Raw genomic sequence first — 17,768 nt, 5'->3', positions numbered from 1 at the left:
TGTCACCTTTCTTCTCCTCGTGTCTCGACTGAATCTCCGCCTCGAAGTTTTCCTCCGCTTTCTTCCCCCCGCGTCTTTCCCCCCTGAGCCTGTCTCACTTCTCGCTCCTCGTCTTCTTCCTCTCCTTTCTGTTTTTTTTTGCACTCTTCGCGTTTGCACTCTCCTTCCACGTGTTCGCGCATCTCTCTTCTCCCTTTCTCTCTTCTCCCTTCTCTTCTTCTCCCTTTCTCTCTTCTCCCTTCTCTTCTTCTCCCTTTCTCTTCTTCTCTTCTCTCTTCTCTGAGCGAACGCGTGGTCTTGCTCCGACCGCTTTCTCCGGTCTCTTCTGGCGACGCGCGGCCGTCTCCTTTTTCCACTCATGGCAGACGCAACTGACGCGCCCGCTGCGGCGCCTCCGGCAGCTGGAGGCGCCGCAGGGCCTGCAATTGCCCTCGGAAACATTCGAGGTTTCGGGAGAAACGACATGGTAAGCGGACAGACCTTCCTCAAAGAACAGCCCAGGCCTTCTCTCCCCATCCCCTCCCGGACATAGCATCAGTCAACAATCGTCAGCACACACAGACCACATACATCAACGTACACGGACATATACATATATATATATATATATATATACATATACATATACATATATATATGTAAGCTTTGAAGCGGGCACTGGAAGCATTCGCGGGTAGGACGCACTGTGAGGCATTTGAGGAAGTCCACTGGATTCTGTTGTGTGTGTGTGTCGGGGGCGACTGTGAAAGGCTCGTCGCGCGGGGTTGTTCCCTCGTGGCGTGTGGGCAACACACAGATGAAACCAAAAGCATATATATATATATATATATATATATGCCATTCTGTTTGCATGCACGTAGGTCCCCGTGGAACAAGACTGTTTCCTTTCTTCGCACCTGTGCTCTTTGCCTGTGCCTTCTGCAATCGCACTGTGTGTGCTTTTAGGGGCTCTTCAAGATGAGTGGAGATTTGTTCGGTTGGAAGAATCGGAAGACCGGTAGCGTTCACCAGTACAAAGCTGCGGATATTGTCCGCGCTTCGTGGGTCATGACGGGCGCCGACGCTTACCAGCTTCGCATTCTCCTCGGCCCGCACAAAAACGATCTCATGGTGCGGTTTGATGGATTTCACGAAAAGGTAGGAAAACGCGCACGCTCTCCAACCGGGAGTGGCGATTTCTGAGAGGAGCGGAGCGAGTCGGGTGTAGAGACAGCCCATTTGCGGAAGACGTGGCTATCTGGGGATACACACACTCGCGCACGCCTCGACACACGCATGGTTAAAAACCCACTCGTGCCTACACGTGTTCACGTGGAGTGGAACTGCGAGAAACATCTTGAGAGCGCGGTTGGCCGCACGTCGCTGATGGTTTCCAGAGAGTGCCGCGCCGCCTGTCGTTTCTTGGCAGCTCGGTTCGGGAATGCCCGTCTTTGCTTTCTCGGAGGGGGGAGGGAAGGGCGGATAGAAAAGAGAGAACTGGGGATTCCTCGGCGTTTGTAGGTCGAGCAAACGTGACGTTCGTCTCTCCCAAAGGTAGACGTTATGGTGGTTTTCGAAACGTTTTGGACTTTCCAGAATTTCGCAGATCTCAGTCGGCACTTTGAGACACACTTCAAAGTTAAGCTCCAGAGAGCCCTCCAAGCTCACCGAGGCTGGCACTGGGGAGACGTCAAAATGGAAGGTACACAACAAGTGACAAATCCGTTACTCGCTTTCTCTCGCCGTCTCTCTTTAGCTTCCCGTCTTCCTTTCTGTGCTGCTCTCTTCCCGCCTTTTTTCGTCTTCGCTGTTTCGTTTGTCACCTCTTGCTCTGCTCTCCCTCGCGGGTCTCGTCGGGCGTCGACCCTTTTGTTTTTCTTTCCCGCTTTTTCTCTCGCCGCGCTCGCCCTCTCTGCCGAGCTGTTTTGCAGGTCGCTGCGGCGCACTGTCTTGCTTTTCTTTCCCTTTCTCCACTTTCAGGCAACAATCTGCAGCTGACGTTGGACGGCTGTCCAGCGTTCGACATCCACGCGCAGGAAATCGCGCAGGTGACGACGCCGTCGAAAAACGACTTGGCCATCGAACTGATTCAAGACGACACTCGGTAAGCGTGGTCTTTCGAAGAAAACCGCAGGCAGAGACGACTCGCCGAGTGTGACAGGGGCGACCCTGGAAAAGTCTTTTTGTCCTCCACCGTGTTTCCCATTCGTCGCGTCGCCGGATCTCCTGAAGGCCTCTCGACAGCCCACGTGCGTGTCACGCCTCTTCGCGCCTTCCTCTTTCTCGCCGAGCACCCCCGCTGCGTTCTCTCCTCGCCCACATCTTTCTTCTCGCCAGGAAGAAGCCGGCCGAACCGAACTTCTGTGAACAGTGTCACGGCGCTCCGGTGTCTCGAGAGTCGGGCCGACCGCGTGTTGTGAGAGGTTTGGGTTTTCCGTGTTTTCCTAGAGATCAACAAGAAGACCAACTCCTCGAGGTTCGCTTCTACCAACCCTTTGCAGGCGACGACGACGCGGAGGGCCCTCTGCAACAGTTGAAGCAGGTAAGAGAGAAAATCTCTCGTGCACGCGTCGGGGCAGTTCGACGGTTCGAGGCCGTGTATGCGACAAGAAAAAAACGAAGAGTCCCCGACTGTCTCTTTGCGTCTACTGACCTCGATAAATGCAACGAAACACAGCAAGACTGAACGCAGAGAGAGACAGCGACACGGGAGAGACAACAGGAGAGACAACAGAAGAGACAAGAGATCGAACGCGAGAGGACAGAAAGCTGCACTGCTTTGCGAAACGTTTTTCTCGCAGAAACTAGTCAAGAAGAGCGGCGTGGCAGAGACCAAGATGGACAGCGTGGCGTTGCTGAACGATGTGCCTCTCCTCGTGCCCCGTGGACGCTACGAGATTGACATTGGACGAAGAGCTCTCAAGTTCCATGGAAAGTCCTACGACTACACGATTCAGTACACCAGCATCAACAGGTACGCTTGCTGCACGACCGGGATGTCTCCAGTCAAATCTCCCGCTATATAAATATCTGGGTCCATCCATACTGCCTGTGCCACACGCTACATACATCCATATATATATATATATATATATATATATACGTATACATGTATATATGTATATATGTGTATATATCCATACACACATATCCATACACACATACCCATACATATATATATATATATGTTCATATACATATGTGCATGTAAGTACATTTGTGTAGGACGGATTGGTTTCTGGAATTTCTAACGCCACGGGAAGCGCCCTCGTGGTGTGAAAGATCGTGCACCGGCGAGTCGCCCTCGCCACAGAGAGAGAACGCGCAGCACAAGGCTGTTCTTTCTTGCGACCGTCTCTGGAGACACCCGTGTCTGACGTTGCCCAGCTCGCCGCGTGCAGCCGCGTCTCACTCGAGCGGCACTGGAGGCCGAGCGCACCCGCGTCTTCCTCCGTCTCTTGCCTTTTTTCGCTTCAGAATGTTTCTTGTCCCCCGACCGAACTCGCCTCACGTCAACTTTATTCTCTCGCTGGAGAACGCCATGCGCCAAGGACAGACTTCGTATCCTTTCGTCGTCATGCAGTTCGACAGCGAGAGTGTGCACAGCGTCGAAGTGAATCTCGAGGCCGCAGAGCTCCAACAGCGTGGCCTTGAAAAACTCATTGAAGGTACCGCCCAGAACCTCGGCCTTCTTTCTGTGGAAAAACACGTCTGTGGCTGCCTTATCTGTGAAGCACGTGCGTGATCTGTCTTCCACGTAAATCGATAAAAGTCCTGATGTCACGGCAATTGCACATATATATATATATATATACATGTATATGTATATATATACATATATGTATATATATACATATATGTGTTTATAAATGTATATACGCGTGAGTGTTTATATATATGTGGCGGCGTGTTTTTTCTGTGTCACTGCCTCGGGACAAAGTGGTGTCGTGTTGTGGCGTTTTGCGCACGGGACGCGAGTCTGCATCTGCATCCGTTTTGCTCCTTCTCGAGGATTTTGTTCTGCCGGTTTCAGGGAAGACCTTCCACGTGGTCACGAGGCTGTTTCGCGCCTTGGTGGGCAAGAGCGTGATTGTCCCTGGAGACTTCAAGAGTGTGAAGCAGCAATTCGGTATCGCATGCAGCTACCGCGCGCAGTCTGGGCACCTCTACCCTCTCAATCGGTCCTTCCTCTTCATCGTCAAACCCGTCATCTTCGTCAGGTATAGCCCAGGCCGTCGAAATGCTTCATCTGAAAAGGACGTTCGGCACACGATACACACTCGTACGGTCTCACGCCTACACCTATATCTATACATCTACATATATGTACATATATGTAGATGTATATGTATGTATATGTGTATATTTGTATATGTAGAAGGGCAGCAATGTGACTCCACGTTTTGCAGCTCTCCCAGCGTACGAGGAGGTGCGTAACGCCAGCAGGAAGCAAGCAGACGTGCATGCGCAGTGCCTGCCCATCTGAGGAGAGGCACCGTTCGCCTGACGGCCACGTGTCGTCTGGAGAAACGCATTGGTGGAGGTGCGAGACGGCGCTGCGTCTATGTGCACAGGCTCGAGCGATGTGCAGTGCCTCTCTGGGCGTCTCCACGTACACACCCACACACACGCCTGTACCCCGATACTTACGCACATATATACTTATATACGTAGATACGTATGTGTGCATTTGTTCGCGTATTTGCTTACGTAGGTGTGCGCGTGTATGGGTGGGAATGCACACTGTCCGCGCGAGTGCTTTGCTGGCGCCTTGAATTTTGCGCGGTGTCTTGCGCTCGGTTTTTCCGCAGATACGACGACGTGGTGAGCGTCGAATTCAGCCGCACCGGCGCGAGTACCACGAATCGTTTTTTCGCGTTCACGGTCTCTGTTCGAGGAGGCGGCGAATTCGAGTTCACTTCCATCGACAGAAACGAGTACAAGGTAGGCTTTGAGACGAGAGATCGGAGGGGGGAAGCTCGCATCTGCAGCCGGTCCAGAGACACGCGGAAAAAATGTCTCGCAACGTTTTGTTTGAACTTTAGAGATACCTGCGTCGGCCCCTCCCCCCTCCTGTCGCTGGCTACCGAAGACCCCGGACGGTTTTGGTTAAGGCAAAGACGCGGCTGGGGGAAGGACACTCGGCAGAGTGTGAGGTCTTGTTTACCTTCCAAGTTGCTTGTTCACTACAATTCCCTCGACATGCTTCGCTGTCTTGCTGTCTCTTCAATTCGAGAAGGACTGACACAGCACCACACCCGTCTTCAGTTCCTCCTGGTGCCCTGTCTCTGTGTCTCTTTCTTTCTGTTTCGCCCTTTCCCTTCTTCTGTTTTCTCGTTTTTCTCTTTCTCTCTTTTCTCCCGTTCTTCTTTCTCGCCCTTTTTCTTATTTTCTCTCTGAGATGGTTGCCTTTTCGTCTGGTGAGGGATTTGCGACTCTTCAGGAAGTCGGGTCTTCTTTCTTGTCGCGTTTTTCAGCCCCTCGTGGACTTTTTGGTTGAGAAGGGTATTCGCATCAAGAACATGGAGACGCCGGAGCCGTCGCGTGGCGGCGCTCTGGAGGCCGCGGATTTGCCTTCGGACGACGAGGACGACGACGATTACGACGAAGACGGCTCGGATTCAGGTAACTCGCACAGATCGACTGCATGCGTGTTTGAGGGTCCGCCGCAATACGGCCCACCAAGCCGTGGCGCTGGTCTCTTTGCCGAGAAACAAAATCCGCGTCAGACACTGCCTACACACCACGAATCTGGATCTGCGTGCATGCGTTTCCTTTGTGTGTCTCTTCAGAGGACGAAGATTTCCAGGAGGACGATGATGATGATGAAGACGACAACGCGAGCGAGTCACCGTCCGAGGAAGAGGAAGAGGAGACGAAGGAATCGAAGAAACGGAAGAAGAAGGAAAAGGTGGGCACTTGGCGCAATCGAGGAAACAGAGTACGCGTACCCGGGAAGATGAGGGGAGAAAACCCTTGTTTGTACTGTAACTGTACCCCTCGTGGAGCCTATATCTATATATATATATATATAAAAGTAGATCTTGTATGACACTTGGACGTGTATATGTGCGTTGTTTGCAGAAATCGAAGAAGGAGAAGAAGCGGAAGAAGGAGAGAGACTGAGTGTGGTCTTGAGACGCGGTTGAGATAGCGTCTTTTCGTGTTTGTGTCAGCATTTGTCGCACTTGAACCTTGTGTCTGACCAGAAGCAGACCGTCGAAATGAAGCGTTTCGGAGGGACTTGTTTGCGTGTCGTGCTTTGCCTTCTTGTCTCGCATCCAGCTGTGCATGCGCCAGTCTCGCGCCGTGCTCCGGTTTTTCTCTTTTGCGTCGAGGCCGCTGACCTGTGCCTCGTCGAATGCGAGATGGGTGCAGTCTGTGCATGTGGCCTGTCTTTAAATAGACGGAGACCGAAAGAACCCTACCCTGTGAGAGCCTGCCTGGAAGTTCCAGAGAAGAGACAAACGCTGCCACGCAACTGACAAAGAAGCCGCAGCGATCCCCGCGTTTTCTCGTTCTCTTCCCACCGTGGTCACTGCCGGTAGAAAGGCTACAGTTCCTGACCTCATCAGCTTTCTCTTTTGTTCTCGACTTCGCTAGCTCTCTTCCTTCTCTTTGCTCGCTTTTCTTGCTTCCTCCCTTCTGCGAGTCGTCCCTCGCTTCGCGCCTGAGAGCGTATCGAAACACGCACTTGGCACGTATTTCTTTCAAGTTCGAAGATCCCGATTTGAACTTCCACAGAGACGCAGGCCATCTTCCCGGCTCTCCGTGCGAAACGCCGGAACTCGAATTCTTCACGAGAGGCGACAGAGAAATCCATATAGACACATGTGAGCAGATGTGTGGCGTTCGAGGGCCCATCAGGGACCGATACACTCTCGTACGCCTCGAATCGGATTCCGCAGGTCAGTGAATCGATTGTAAATGAATCTCATTCGCTTGATCTCTGGACATATCTGCATATATGTGCATTTTGATGGCCAAGATCCCGTGAAGACACATGCACCAAGGAAATTAATCGAACTAAGGATACTACGGATGCCGAAGACAGCAGACATACACGCAAAGGGTGGGTGAAGGAGGAACAGACCCGTAAGTTCGAGGCGTGTGTTCGTCTCTTGTGATCACAGTGTCACTTGAAGCTCTGCGTCCAAATTCGCATCATTTTGACCAGTTGCAATGGTCCCAAATAATCCGAATAATTAAAGGTGTCTCGCATTCGACAGATGCGACAAAAAGACCTCTGGGGCACTGCGAGTGTTCTACATCAACAGAAGAAGCAGCTGGGTGGGAATTTAGGATTTTCACGCTTGTGAGGCCTGCGGGAGTTCGAGTGACGAGAATGTACTCGAACTTTGGGAGCGCCGGAATCACCTGCCGATTGACAAATTGCGAGAGCCTCTCGAGTCAACGCCCCTTTGCTCCACGCCTATCCCCCAGAGCTCATCGGACGCTGACACGCAGGACATACGCTAATCTATGTCTGTATCTCCTTCTGTACATACATATATACATATCTTTGTGGATAGGTCGACGCGTATGCACATATAGAGATGTGTCTGTTATCTTTGCGTAACGACTTTGCGCGATACCTATCCATATATATATATATATATAGACATATACATATATTTGAGATGCATATCGTGTTTAGGTCTGACGTCTCGGTTCTCGGCGTCAGTGACAAAGTTCTAAAGGATGCTCCTTCGAGAAGTTCACCCAAACGCCTCTGGTCTTCTCGCGAGGCTTTACGGTTTCGAGTCTGTCCTGGGTTCTGACTGGTGTCGCCTTCTCAAAGATGGCCTTTCCATTTGAGAGGCTCACACACTTCGTCGTGTTTCTCCTTTGGAGGGAAAGGTGCTGGGAAGACGAGGATTTGTCTGTCTTCTCACTGCTTGACGTCGTCTGGTGGGGGGAACCGAGGATCTCCGGGAAAAAGCACTCTCCTTTTCGTTTCGCCTGTGCACTGCCTCGCTCGGAAGGGAAGAGCCGGTGGAAAAGAAAGGTAAAAGAAACCAAGAAAACAACGCAACCAAACAGGGCGGCGGGCACTCTTGCGGTTCTCTCTGTAGCCAACTTAAATTTCTCGATGCATGCAAATTTCCCCGTCGAGACAACACCTGCGAGGATCCAAACGGCCGATCGAATGTTTCGTCCTTCTCAGCCTTCTCAGGCTCCTTTCCTTCTTCGTTTTCTTCTCCCGAACGCAAAGGATCTTCCAGTCACCTTGGAGAGGACAGACCTGTTCTTTGGTCTCGTTTTCGCGTCGTTGTTCCGCCTTCGTTCACAAACGAGCGCGCGCGTTTCGAACACCCATCACAGCGGTCGGCGGCAGAAGAGAAACCGTTTTCGGCGCGCTTTGTTCTCCTTGTTCTGTCTCCTTCTCAGCGCGTGTAGGATCGAAACGTGAAGATTCATTCCCTTCTCCTTCTTGCTTTGCAGCCTTCGGCCTCCGGGGGGTGCGTCTGCCTTGTCCTGCATGCAAAGTTCGGCGTCGTTTTTCCTTCACGCCCCCGAAATTTCTTCGCTGTTTCCCTCTTTGTTCTCGAGTTCTGTTTGCTGCCTCGCGAAATTTACGGGTTCTCTCTCCTGCATCTTTTCTTCGCAGTGCCTCACCGTCGGCATCTTCTCTCTGACCTGCTTGCGCACAGCCGAGGGTGTTCTGAAGAGAGAGAGCGGTTCCGCTGGTTTCTCTCTGAGACAGGGCCTTTTTCGCGTGGTGTTCTCGGACTTTTTCTACGAAAAACTTGCAACACAGGAGCTGCGCTACCCCGAGAGACGCTGTGCGTCGCGAGTGTGCGTTTCGGCTGCCTATCGCGCCTTCTCTGCAGTCTCCGTCTTGCGTCGGCGCCTGCTGAGTCGGTTTCTCTCGCTCTCTGCGTGTTGAGACTGCTCTTCGCCTTCGCCCTGAGAGGCAACGCGCATAAAGACAGCGTGCGAAACACGTAGCGTACCGCGGAGGAAAGAGAAGGACGAAACGATGGCGACAAACGCGAAGAAGTCTCCGAGTGACTTCCTGCAGAAAGTTATCGGGCAGCGTGTTGTGGTTCGCCTCAGCAATGGAACAGACTACCGAGGTAAAGCACGTCCCCCCTATGCGTCCCTCTAAAAAGAAGATCTCCACAGGTTTGTGCATCCTTCACTCTCCGCTGTCCGCCACAATGCCTGCGTCCTCTCGACTCGTTGAGATTCTCTTTTCTTGCTCTTTTTTCGGCCGAAAGTTGGGGGGTGCCTTCTGGCCTTTCTTCTTAGCCGTACACGAGCCTCTTTTCCGCGTCTCCACTGCGACAATGTTCTTACACTTTCTGCGAGCATGGCGTTCACCATTTAGTCAGGAGAGAATAACCGAGTATTACAACTTGTGACTAGCATCTGAGTAGTCTGTTTCCCTCGCTGTTGAAGCAACCTCGAGAGCGACAGCCATCAGGTGATCGTGACTCCTCTATTGACGCAGATTCCGTTCTCAGCTCCAGCTGCAAACAACCCAGACATGCAGATGCGTGATCTCTGTTCCAGACCACCAAGTTCTGTTGATTGCTGAACACACCAACGGCCTTAAATGGTTTCAGCCTGCCGCCTTCATCACTGCTTTCCACCGCAGAAGAGCGTTCTCTCCAGATGCTCATGTGTGCGTTCACATGTGCTTTTGAAAACACCAACATCCAGGACTTCTTCCCTCTGACATTTTCTCTGCTCCGCCGAAGGCTCCGAGAGACGCCGCTCTGACCGTTCTGGGAGGAGTCTTCTGTTCCCTTTCCACTCTTTGTTTCCACTTTTCGGCCCTTTCGATTTGTCCCCGTTTCGTCTTTTCGTTCTCCAGGTGTCTTGACGTGTCTGGACGACCGCATGAACATCGCAATGGACAAAACGGAGGAATTCGTTGACGGGAACTTCGTCGCCGCGTACGGCCTGTCGTTGATCCGTGGCAACAACGGTGAGCATGAATTGAGAAACGAAAAGTCGATAAACGCCTCCAGAGAGTATTTCATAAACATTCATCGAAAATAACACAAAACGCCGCGAGAAGCTTTGAGATACATTGTCTACTCACGTGAATCAGGGGTGAACGTGTGCTGCGTACACACATTCATGTATCTCTGTATCGTCAGCTGCCTATATCTCTGTATATCCATTTCTGTCCATATCTATATGTATCTATATCTATATCCCTCTGAATGTGGCGACCTGTGTATATCTATATTTAGATGTCGATCGATCTGTGTGTCTTTGCGTAGTCGAACTTCTTCTTTCAAAAGGATGAAGGCGACTCTTTGAATTTGTTTTTGAATGTGTTTTTCTGTTTGATGCTGCAGTGCTGTACATCAGCGCGGTGGACGAGACGCAGACGTAGACGCGTTTTTTCTTTGGGGTCTCGTCAGACGTTGTTTTTCTCCCTCGTTTCTCGCCGTTTCTCTTCTGCATGCGTTTCCTCTCCTCTTCCCTTCCTTCTAAAGTGCTTTCCGTTTTGTCTGTTTCGCGCGTCGCGAGCACGACTCTTCCTGTCTGCTCAGTCAGGCGTTCCGTTCTCTCTGCGGGGAAGAAAATCGCTCTCTCCTTTTCTTCTAGACAGAAGGAAAAGGAGAACGACACACACGAGAGACAAAGATGGCAGAAGTTGAGGCCCCGTGCGCGGTCTCGCAGACAGTGTTTGCGAGAGTGCACACAGCGTCTGTCTCTTTTTCCAGAGAAAGAAGCAAGAAAAGAACAGAGAGACGATGAATTCTCTCTCTACCGGCGTATCTGCATGCAAGTGAACTATGGAAAGCCTGTGCAGCACTTCTCTTTCCAGCGGAAACGAGCACTGGGAACAGAGACAGAAGATGACAGACTTGTTTCTCGCGTTGTCACCGCCCCTTTAGGTTCGTTTCTTTTGCGAAAACAATGGTAACCTTCCGTGGCGGAAGTAGAAGTAGTTCTTCCCTAATAGGATGTAATGCTCTTACAGCTACAATTCCTTGTACTATTATTAATAATTCATCAGTATATATTAATCAAGAGGCTGTAATCTCTAAACTTGAATTCTTTTTCTTAAAAACACACGGCCGAAGAAGCCACCCGAATTTTCTCCCCGGTGTTTGACGAGCGGAACGCGGAAGAGAGGAGAAAGACACGCGCCTGCAATGCAGTTGAAACGGAATCCTTTTCGCGTTCCCTGGAAGAAAAAACGTACTGCGTGGGCATTCCCGCAGGAGAAGCAGAGAGCTATATCCAGAAAACGCTGAGTGAGAGTTACAAGAAATTGCTGGATAGCTCGAGATGCATCTCCACATGCGCATACACAAACCGTATATATATTTGTGTACGTGTCCACATGCGGGTGCATCACTCTGGGAAGAGAATGAGATAAAGAAGGATCCTGTCTCTCTCTACACGTAGGTATACACACATCCACACGTTTACCTGTTTACATTTTACATGCACATATATATATATATATGTATATATATATATGTATCTGCATGCACATATTTTGTATATCCTGGACACGAGAATGCGAATTTGACGATTTGCAGCGGCGGGCGCGAAGTCGAGGAGCAAGACGGGGCTACTTGCGTCTTGCTTTTTCGCCGTCGAAAAGACGAGTTTGCGTGGAATTTGAGTTGTGATCTCGTGAAGAATCGAGAATCCGATGAGGATTCTCCAAAACGATACAGACCTTTCTCTCTGTCTCGTGTTGCTTTCCTCTCGCCCAACCTCCACACACAGTCTCGTGGGGCGCATGCAGCGGTCGTTTAGAGAACTGGGTTGTCTGTGTCTCGCAAACCGAGTCATACCCAGTATCTTAGGCACTACAGTGTCTCTATACGATTTGAGTTGCACAGTTCTGAATCGTTTTTGCGCTCTCCAGTGCATCTCCCAGACGACACCATTTTTCGACAACGCGAGTTTGGTTTCAGCGACACTGAACAAACTTTGACGCGCCTTCAAAAATCCACATTTCTCTCTGGAGCACGGCCTCTAACATCCATGCAAAGATGCCAAAAAAGCAGAGCTGTCGATTCACAGACCGAAAGAGTTTTTATCCAAAGCAAAACGGGTCAGACCTGGGGCTCCCGCGTTCCAACGATCTTCTGTGTGTCGCCCATAGGCGAAACCTCCACAGATGCGAACACTCAAAAACGCCCCTTCCTCTTTATCTTTGAATATACACATTTGGACAAATGCTCTTGTGTATACCGATAGATAGGCACACAAGCATACATATATATATATATATATATATATGTATATATGTAGATGTTTATAGGTATGTGCGTGCGATGCGTGGACAGAAGAGAGCATGCAGAGTTGAGAAGATGGCGTCTGACGTCATTATTTAGGAGCCCAAGGCGTTTTCCCAGGAAACCAGAGTAGTTTTTTCTTGTCGAGTTTCTTCCGAATGCGTTCGACGGCTTGCTCCTCCTCCAGCGCCTTTCGAATAAATTCCTCGTTTGTTGGGCAGTGACCGCGAAGCGGCGCGGGCGAGAACGCGTTCGCCTCCTGACTCGTCCTCGCTCCGCCACAGGCACCTGACGCGCTTCCCGCGTCGTCTGCCGAAGAGGAAGGAAGAGAAGAAGAGACAGCAGAAAGAGCAGACGCGCGAGAAGAAGGGAGGAGACGGGGCGGCGTCGGAAGAGAGACTTGCGGCTGAGAACGGGAGACAGGAACAAGAAGACAAAGCCAATTTGCCAGAGAGAGAGAAAGAGACCAACTGCAGACGCATGTCAAGAGGAAGACCCAGCACTCCCTTCCGTCCACTCTTCGGCGCTCTCGAACGATCTCACTCGACTCTCCCACAAAACGCCAAACAGCAACCTCGACCTTTTCAGAATGTAACGGAGGGGAAACCAGAGGTTTCGTCACACTGATGCATCTATACAGACACATACAGATAAATATACATCCACATTTAATCGTTGCCTTATATATCTACTCATATATACGTATTTATGTTTTGTGGCATTATACGTTTCATCCAAAACGCACATATCTTCTTTCTCCTCTACAAATATCCATGCACATATATATATATAGGTACATGCATGTAGATGTATCTCCACAGCCATCTGTGTTGGCGCGTATGCCTCTCCAAGTGTAAGCAATCGCACCTTCTCTCGAACGTAGGCCCAGAACATCCCCACTCGCTTAAACGCCTACACATTCTTGCCTAAACGCGAAACCCTGAAAAAGTACACATGTAACGCATGCATATACACGTATAATATGTACACGCATATACGTGTATGAGTGGGGTTGTGGACGGGGTTGGGGATAGCTTCGCATTTGGGTCGTGGGAGCGTCGCTTTCTTACCCTTCCTGGGAAGTGCCAAGAAAACCGACAGGAACAGTTCGTTTCGGCAGTCATGGCGCCGAGGGAGGCGCTCACGACTTCCTGGACATTTCCCACGTCGTAGAATGAGAAGGCGTAGCGATGGTCTTCGAACACGTAGTGCCGCAGCGCGTATTTGTACTTGAACGGAGACTTCAAATACGTGACGCGCCACTGACGGCGTCCAATGCGACGCGGCACAGGCCAAGGGGGAGAAGAAGGAGAAGGAGAAGAAGAAGGAGACATCCAAAGAAGAGTGTTTTTCAGGTTCTCGATGGTTGCGTTCATGGAGGATCTGTTGCGGGAGTTGTAAGTGACCGTGAGAGAGCGAAGCGAATAGGCGGCGAGAGCCATGATGTTTGTGGAAGAGCACCAGGAGCACGGTGAGGACGGAGAAGATGAAAAAAAAAAGAGGAAGAAGACGCGGTGAGGGAGAAGACGCGGAGAGGCAGCACATTTAAGGCAGGAGAGACAACAAGAGACAACGAGGAAGTCGAGGAAAACGGAGAGGGGCGTGTCCGCGCGTGTTCACCTTCTTTCCCTGCCAGTCTCCGCACACGTTTTCACGTGGATACAGAGATGAGAATGAGAAGGTTGCATATCCTTTGCCTTTTCCGCATTCCTTTCTTTTCTTTGCCCAGCGTGTCGCTCCTCCCTTGACCATGTCTTCTCTCTTCTTTCTTCTCTCCCTTTCTTCTTTCTTTTTTCTTCCCTCTTCTCTCTTCTCTCTTCTGGGTCTCCTCGGTCAGAGAGGCCTTCTCTGAGACCCAACCAAGCGATGCAGGACACAGAGTCGGTGTTTCTTCTTCGTTCTCTCCTTTTTCGGCGTTTCCCTCTGGCCGCGACCTCGTTTTCTCGCGCATGCACTCAACACACCGAGAGACACGGGGTTTGCATGCGCCGGCAGGACGCGGAGGCTCGTTCGTGAACGGACTGGTGGGTTTGTCTTTCCTGTTCTCTCGCGCTGATTGTTTTTTCGTCGCTTCCTGCCGCTTCGGTTCCGGGCAGAAGCGCGTTCTTTTCTCTCTCTTCGAATCAGACCAGCGAGAGAGACACATTGTCTCCGTCGTGCTGTTTGCTTCCTCGCCCCTCCCAGGCGAAGCAGGCGAGAAACTCGCGACAGAGGCGCGCGCGTAGAAAAGAATGTGCGCGATCATGGAACTTCGATAAAAATGAGGGAGAAAAGAGAAGAGCCTTGAGAGAGAAGGGAAGAGAGATGAGAGAAAAGAGAAGAGTGGTGCGAGAGAAGAGAAGGGCGTTGTGAGAGGAGTTGTCTCCAGTCGACAGCCCCCGGCCTCGTCTTCCAGCGTGGACGGAGGATACGCTCGTTCGGGTGTTTTGCATCTCTTATTCCTTCTTCGTCCCGTACACTCTCCCCTCACCGCCCTTCTCTCCCATTCTCTCTCTCCTTTGCCGCTTCCTCTCCTCTTTCTCTCCTTTTTCCTCTTCTTTCTTCCCTCTTCTTTTTCTTTCCTCCTCTTTTTCTTCCCTCTTCTTTCTCCTTCCCTCTCCGCGTGAGTTTTGATATTCTTTCCGTTTTCCGCCCACGTGTTTTCAGCTTCTGTCTCCCTGTCTCTCGCCTCCTTTGTTTTCCCGCTCTCCGTAAAAATGGTGCGGACCGACGGTTCTCGCCTCTCCCCCGCGTTTGCTTCCTCGTTTTCTGCTTCCTCTTCTCCGCACGCACTTGCCAGTCCTGACGGGGCGTCTTCCCCTCGAAGGAGACACGTCGGCGTTCAGACTTCTGTCCCCAGTCGAGAGTATATAGGCCCCCAGGCCCGAGCTTCTCAGGCTCCAGAATTCTTCAAGCAAGGATGGCTGCACAGGTGACGATCCAGGCAAACGCACACGCTGCAACAGATGATCTCTCGAGACAGAGAAACGTTCGAGCGTCGCGCTGTCCTTCTCTCTGTGTCCGCAAACGCCTCGAGAGAGACATGTATCTGGATAGACATACTCCAACATATAGACATGCATATATATATATATATATATATATATATATATATATATATTGGCATCCATAGACTCTGCTCTCTCTCCTTACATATATATATATATATATATATATATATATATCAATTTAGATATATCTGAAGATGGAAGAATAGATGTGTATGTGTTACACTCGTCTTTTTTTGAGCGTGCGAGGAGTGAGATTTCCAGAGACGATCTTTCGCTCCTCTTTGCTTGGCAGACCGAAAACAGTCGCGACTTTATGCACCTCTTTGGCGGTCATTTTCGTCGCTGCTCAAGTCGTCTCTTCAGGGTCGGAGCCCGAAAACCTGAAATACCGAATTGTTTGGTAAGCCTTTGTTCTCTCTTTTTCTCTTCTTTCGGGTAGATACGTCCTGCCTACGGTCCTTGTTCCCCTCTCCTTCCAGTCGATTTTTCTCTAGAGCCGCAGATCGTTCCTCGCCCTCTGCGCGACAGCAATAAACCTCTCAATGCCGGCAATTCAATTGCTCGACACAGAGACACTCACATGTGGATCCAAACACACAACTCAAAAAGACATTAACATACACACACATACCTATATATATATATATATATATATATATATATATATATAATTATGTGCATTTGTGTGCTTTGGCGTGCGCAGATGCATATCTGTAAGGACGGACTTCCCTGTATCTACATATAGATATGCGGTGTCTTCGCTGTATGTACCACGGAGGAGAAGATTCCTAAACGTGCCTATATACATATATACACATATATGAATATATCTGTATATGAATATATATATATATATGTATATGAATGAGTATATGCATTTAGATCCACGAGGATGCCTGTGCATGCGTGGAGGTTAACAAGTTGGTGGACTCTACACACGTGAATCTTGTTCTGAAGAAAGTAGAATCGCGGCTTTGTCTTTTGGTGTTTCGTGTCTTTCGTTCAGGGGATCGACTGCAGCAGTGTCGATGTTTCTCGTCTTTGGGACGCTCCAGTTTCCTGACGGATTGCTCGTGCGGCCTTCTCCGATTTTTTGGCGCTTCATCAAAGGATGCTCGGTGCTTTACCTCGTGCTCCTCGTCTTCCTCCTTTTCCAGGTGGGCCCTGTTCGTTTTCTCTCGCCTCACAGCCGTATCGGAGGATCAAGTCAAGCGCAGGCGTCTGGGCCACGAAACCCCCGTCGCCCCGTCGCGCTTCATCTCTGGAAAATGCGGCCACACATCCACTTGTCACCTCTCCAAAACTCCGTCACTTTCGATCTGCCTCTCTGTCGCTCATTCTCGCCAGCGCTCCGCGGCGACATCTCAGCTGTTCACCGCCACGCTTCGATATATATATATATATATATATATATACGTACATGTATCTATACCGTATGTGTACACAGACCCCTACACGTACATACACGTGTGCAGACACAGCTCTACGCACACACATCTCACCAAAGACACAAAGATATATATATATACATATATATATATATATATACATATATATATATATATATATATGGGAAAGAGTCTGCTTTGCTTGTGATGGCCCTTTTCCTTTTCTTTTTGAAATGCGAGCAGGATCTGGACGACGTTCGCCGAGGCCTGCGCTACATTGATCCGAGTCTAGGCAAGCCTTTGCCCGAGAAGAGTTACGCGCAGAATTGTCACAGTTTCTCGACTCTGGCGGTGAGGCCGAAAGGCTGTGACAAATCTTGGCGCAGTGTGTGTGTGCCGCGAGATAGAATCGTGCCAAACAAGTACAGTGACGTCCAGTGTATAGTGTTGAAAACCAACCTTTGGATGGGTTTCCAGAATGTGCAGCATAGATACGAGCCGCGACTAAGAACTGGATACCCAAATCGAAGAAACACACTGTAGAACCTAAACTTTCTCGACGTTTCCCCACACACACTCCTGCAACCATTTCCATCGCGCGGATCTGCGGATGCAGTCGCGCAGTCAATGCGAACCTTCCGCGTCTTGTGTCGTGCTGAAACGATAGACTTCCTCGCTGTCGCCCGCTTGGGCACTTACTGATTTTCTTCCGTCGTCCCTGCCGCTGTCCCTTTTTTCACGCGTCCTTGTCCCGGCTGTGGGGTTTACCGTGTTGCGTTTCTTTCGCGCGTCTGAGCACGAGAGAAAAACACTTCTTTCTCAGCCGATCTTTCGAGTCTGCAAGCTCGAGACGGGTGCGCTCCGCATCCAGAGTGGAAGATCCTTTTTCTTCCCGTCTTCGTGTGCTCGGAAATACACCTCTCCTCGCTCGCCGTTTTTCTGTTTGTTTTCTGGGTTCTTCAGGGGTCGATGGACGTCTTTGTCTTGGCGCATTTCTTTGGATGGCTCGTCAAGGGTCTGATTATCCGCGACGCTCGCCTTTTGTGGATTCTCTCGCTGCTGTTTGAGTGGATGGAAATCTCTCTCCGCCACATTCTCCCGAACTTCTGGGAGTGCTGGTGGGACCACGTAAGTGGATGGCTCTTCGGCCCCTCCGTGGCCTTTTCTCTCCGCGCGAATCCCCTTCG

At 50.5% G+C, this 17,768-nt stretch overlaps 4 protein-coding genes across 4 annotated transcripts in view; 3 read left to right on the top strand and 1 right to left on the bottom strand.

The window, feature by feature from the left end:
- Positions 1 to 358: 358 nt before the first annotated feature.
- NCLIV_026040 (putative structure specific recognition protein I) lies at positions 359 to 6,105 on the top strand (the record flags this gene model as incomplete). Its single annotated transcript, XM_003882798.1, has 12 exons — positions 359 to 466; positions 946 to 1,137; positions 1,576 to 1,681; positions 1,960 to 2,083; positions 2,428 to 2,521; positions 2,781 to 2,953; positions 3,457 to 3,647; positions 4,013 to 4,199; positions 4,791 to 4,923; positions 5,457 to 5,604; positions 5,772 to 5,890; positions 6,064 to 6,105. 12 exons carry the CDS (start codon positions 359 to 361, stop codon positions 6,103 to 6,105), a joined length of 1,617 nt encoding a protein of 538 aa, XP_003882847.1.
- Positions 6,106 to 8,962: 2,857 nt separating this feature from the next.
- Positions 8,963 to 10,333, top strand: NCLIV_026030 (U6 snRNA-associated Sm-like protein LSm6,related; the record flags this gene model as incomplete). Its single annotated transcript, XM_003882797.1, has 3 exons — positions 8,963 to 9,059; positions 9,803 to 9,916; positions 10,296 to 10,333. The coding sequence occupies 3 exons, from the start codon at positions 8,963 to 8,965 to the stop codon at positions 10,331 to 10,333; spliced, it is 249 nt and encodes an 82-aa protein (XP_003882846.1).
- Positions 10,334 to 12,294: 1,961 nt separating this feature from the next.
- NCLIV_026020 (hypothetical protein) lies at positions 12,295 to 13,645 on the bottom strand (the record flags this gene model as incomplete). Its single annotated transcript, XM_003882796.1, has 2 exons — positions 12,295 to 12,609; positions 13,274 to 13,645. The coding sequence occupies 2 exons, from the start codon at positions 13,643 to 13,645 to the stop codon at positions 12,295 to 12,297; spliced, it is 687 nt and encodes a 228-aa protein (XP_003882845.1).
- A 1,254-nt stretch (positions 13,646 to 14,899) lies between these two features.
- NCLIV_026010 (Phosphatidylserine synthase 2,related) overlaps positions 14,900 to 17,768 on the top strand; it is a gene marked incomplete at both ends in the record, with an annotated part of 6,112 nt that continues 3,243 nt past the window's right edge. Inside the window, 5 exons of the mRNA XM_003882795.1 lie at positions 14,900 to 15,114; positions 15,486 to 15,593; positions 16,200 to 16,350; positions 16,825 to 16,932; positions 17,545 to 17,709. Coding sequence (XP_003882844.1) covers positions 14,900 to 15,114; positions 15,486 to 15,593; positions 16,200 to 16,350; positions 16,825 to 16,932; positions 17,545 to 17,709 — 747 coding nt within the window. The remainder of the gene's footprint in view (positions 15,115 to 15,485; positions 15,594 to 16,199; positions 16,351 to 16,824; positions 16,933 to 17,544; positions 17,710 to 17,768) is intronic.

Source organism: Neospora caninum, chromosome VIIb (assembly GCF_000208865.1).
Source record: "Neospora caninum Liverpool complete genome, chromosome VIIb".
In the NCBI taxonomy this organism is placed as follows: Eukaryota; Apicomplexa; class Conoidasida; order Eucoccidiorida; family Sarcocystidae; genus Neospora; species Neospora caninum.
The sequence above is the reverse complement of the archived record's forward strand: the minus strand, read 5'-3'. Positions and strand labels throughout refer to the sequence as shown.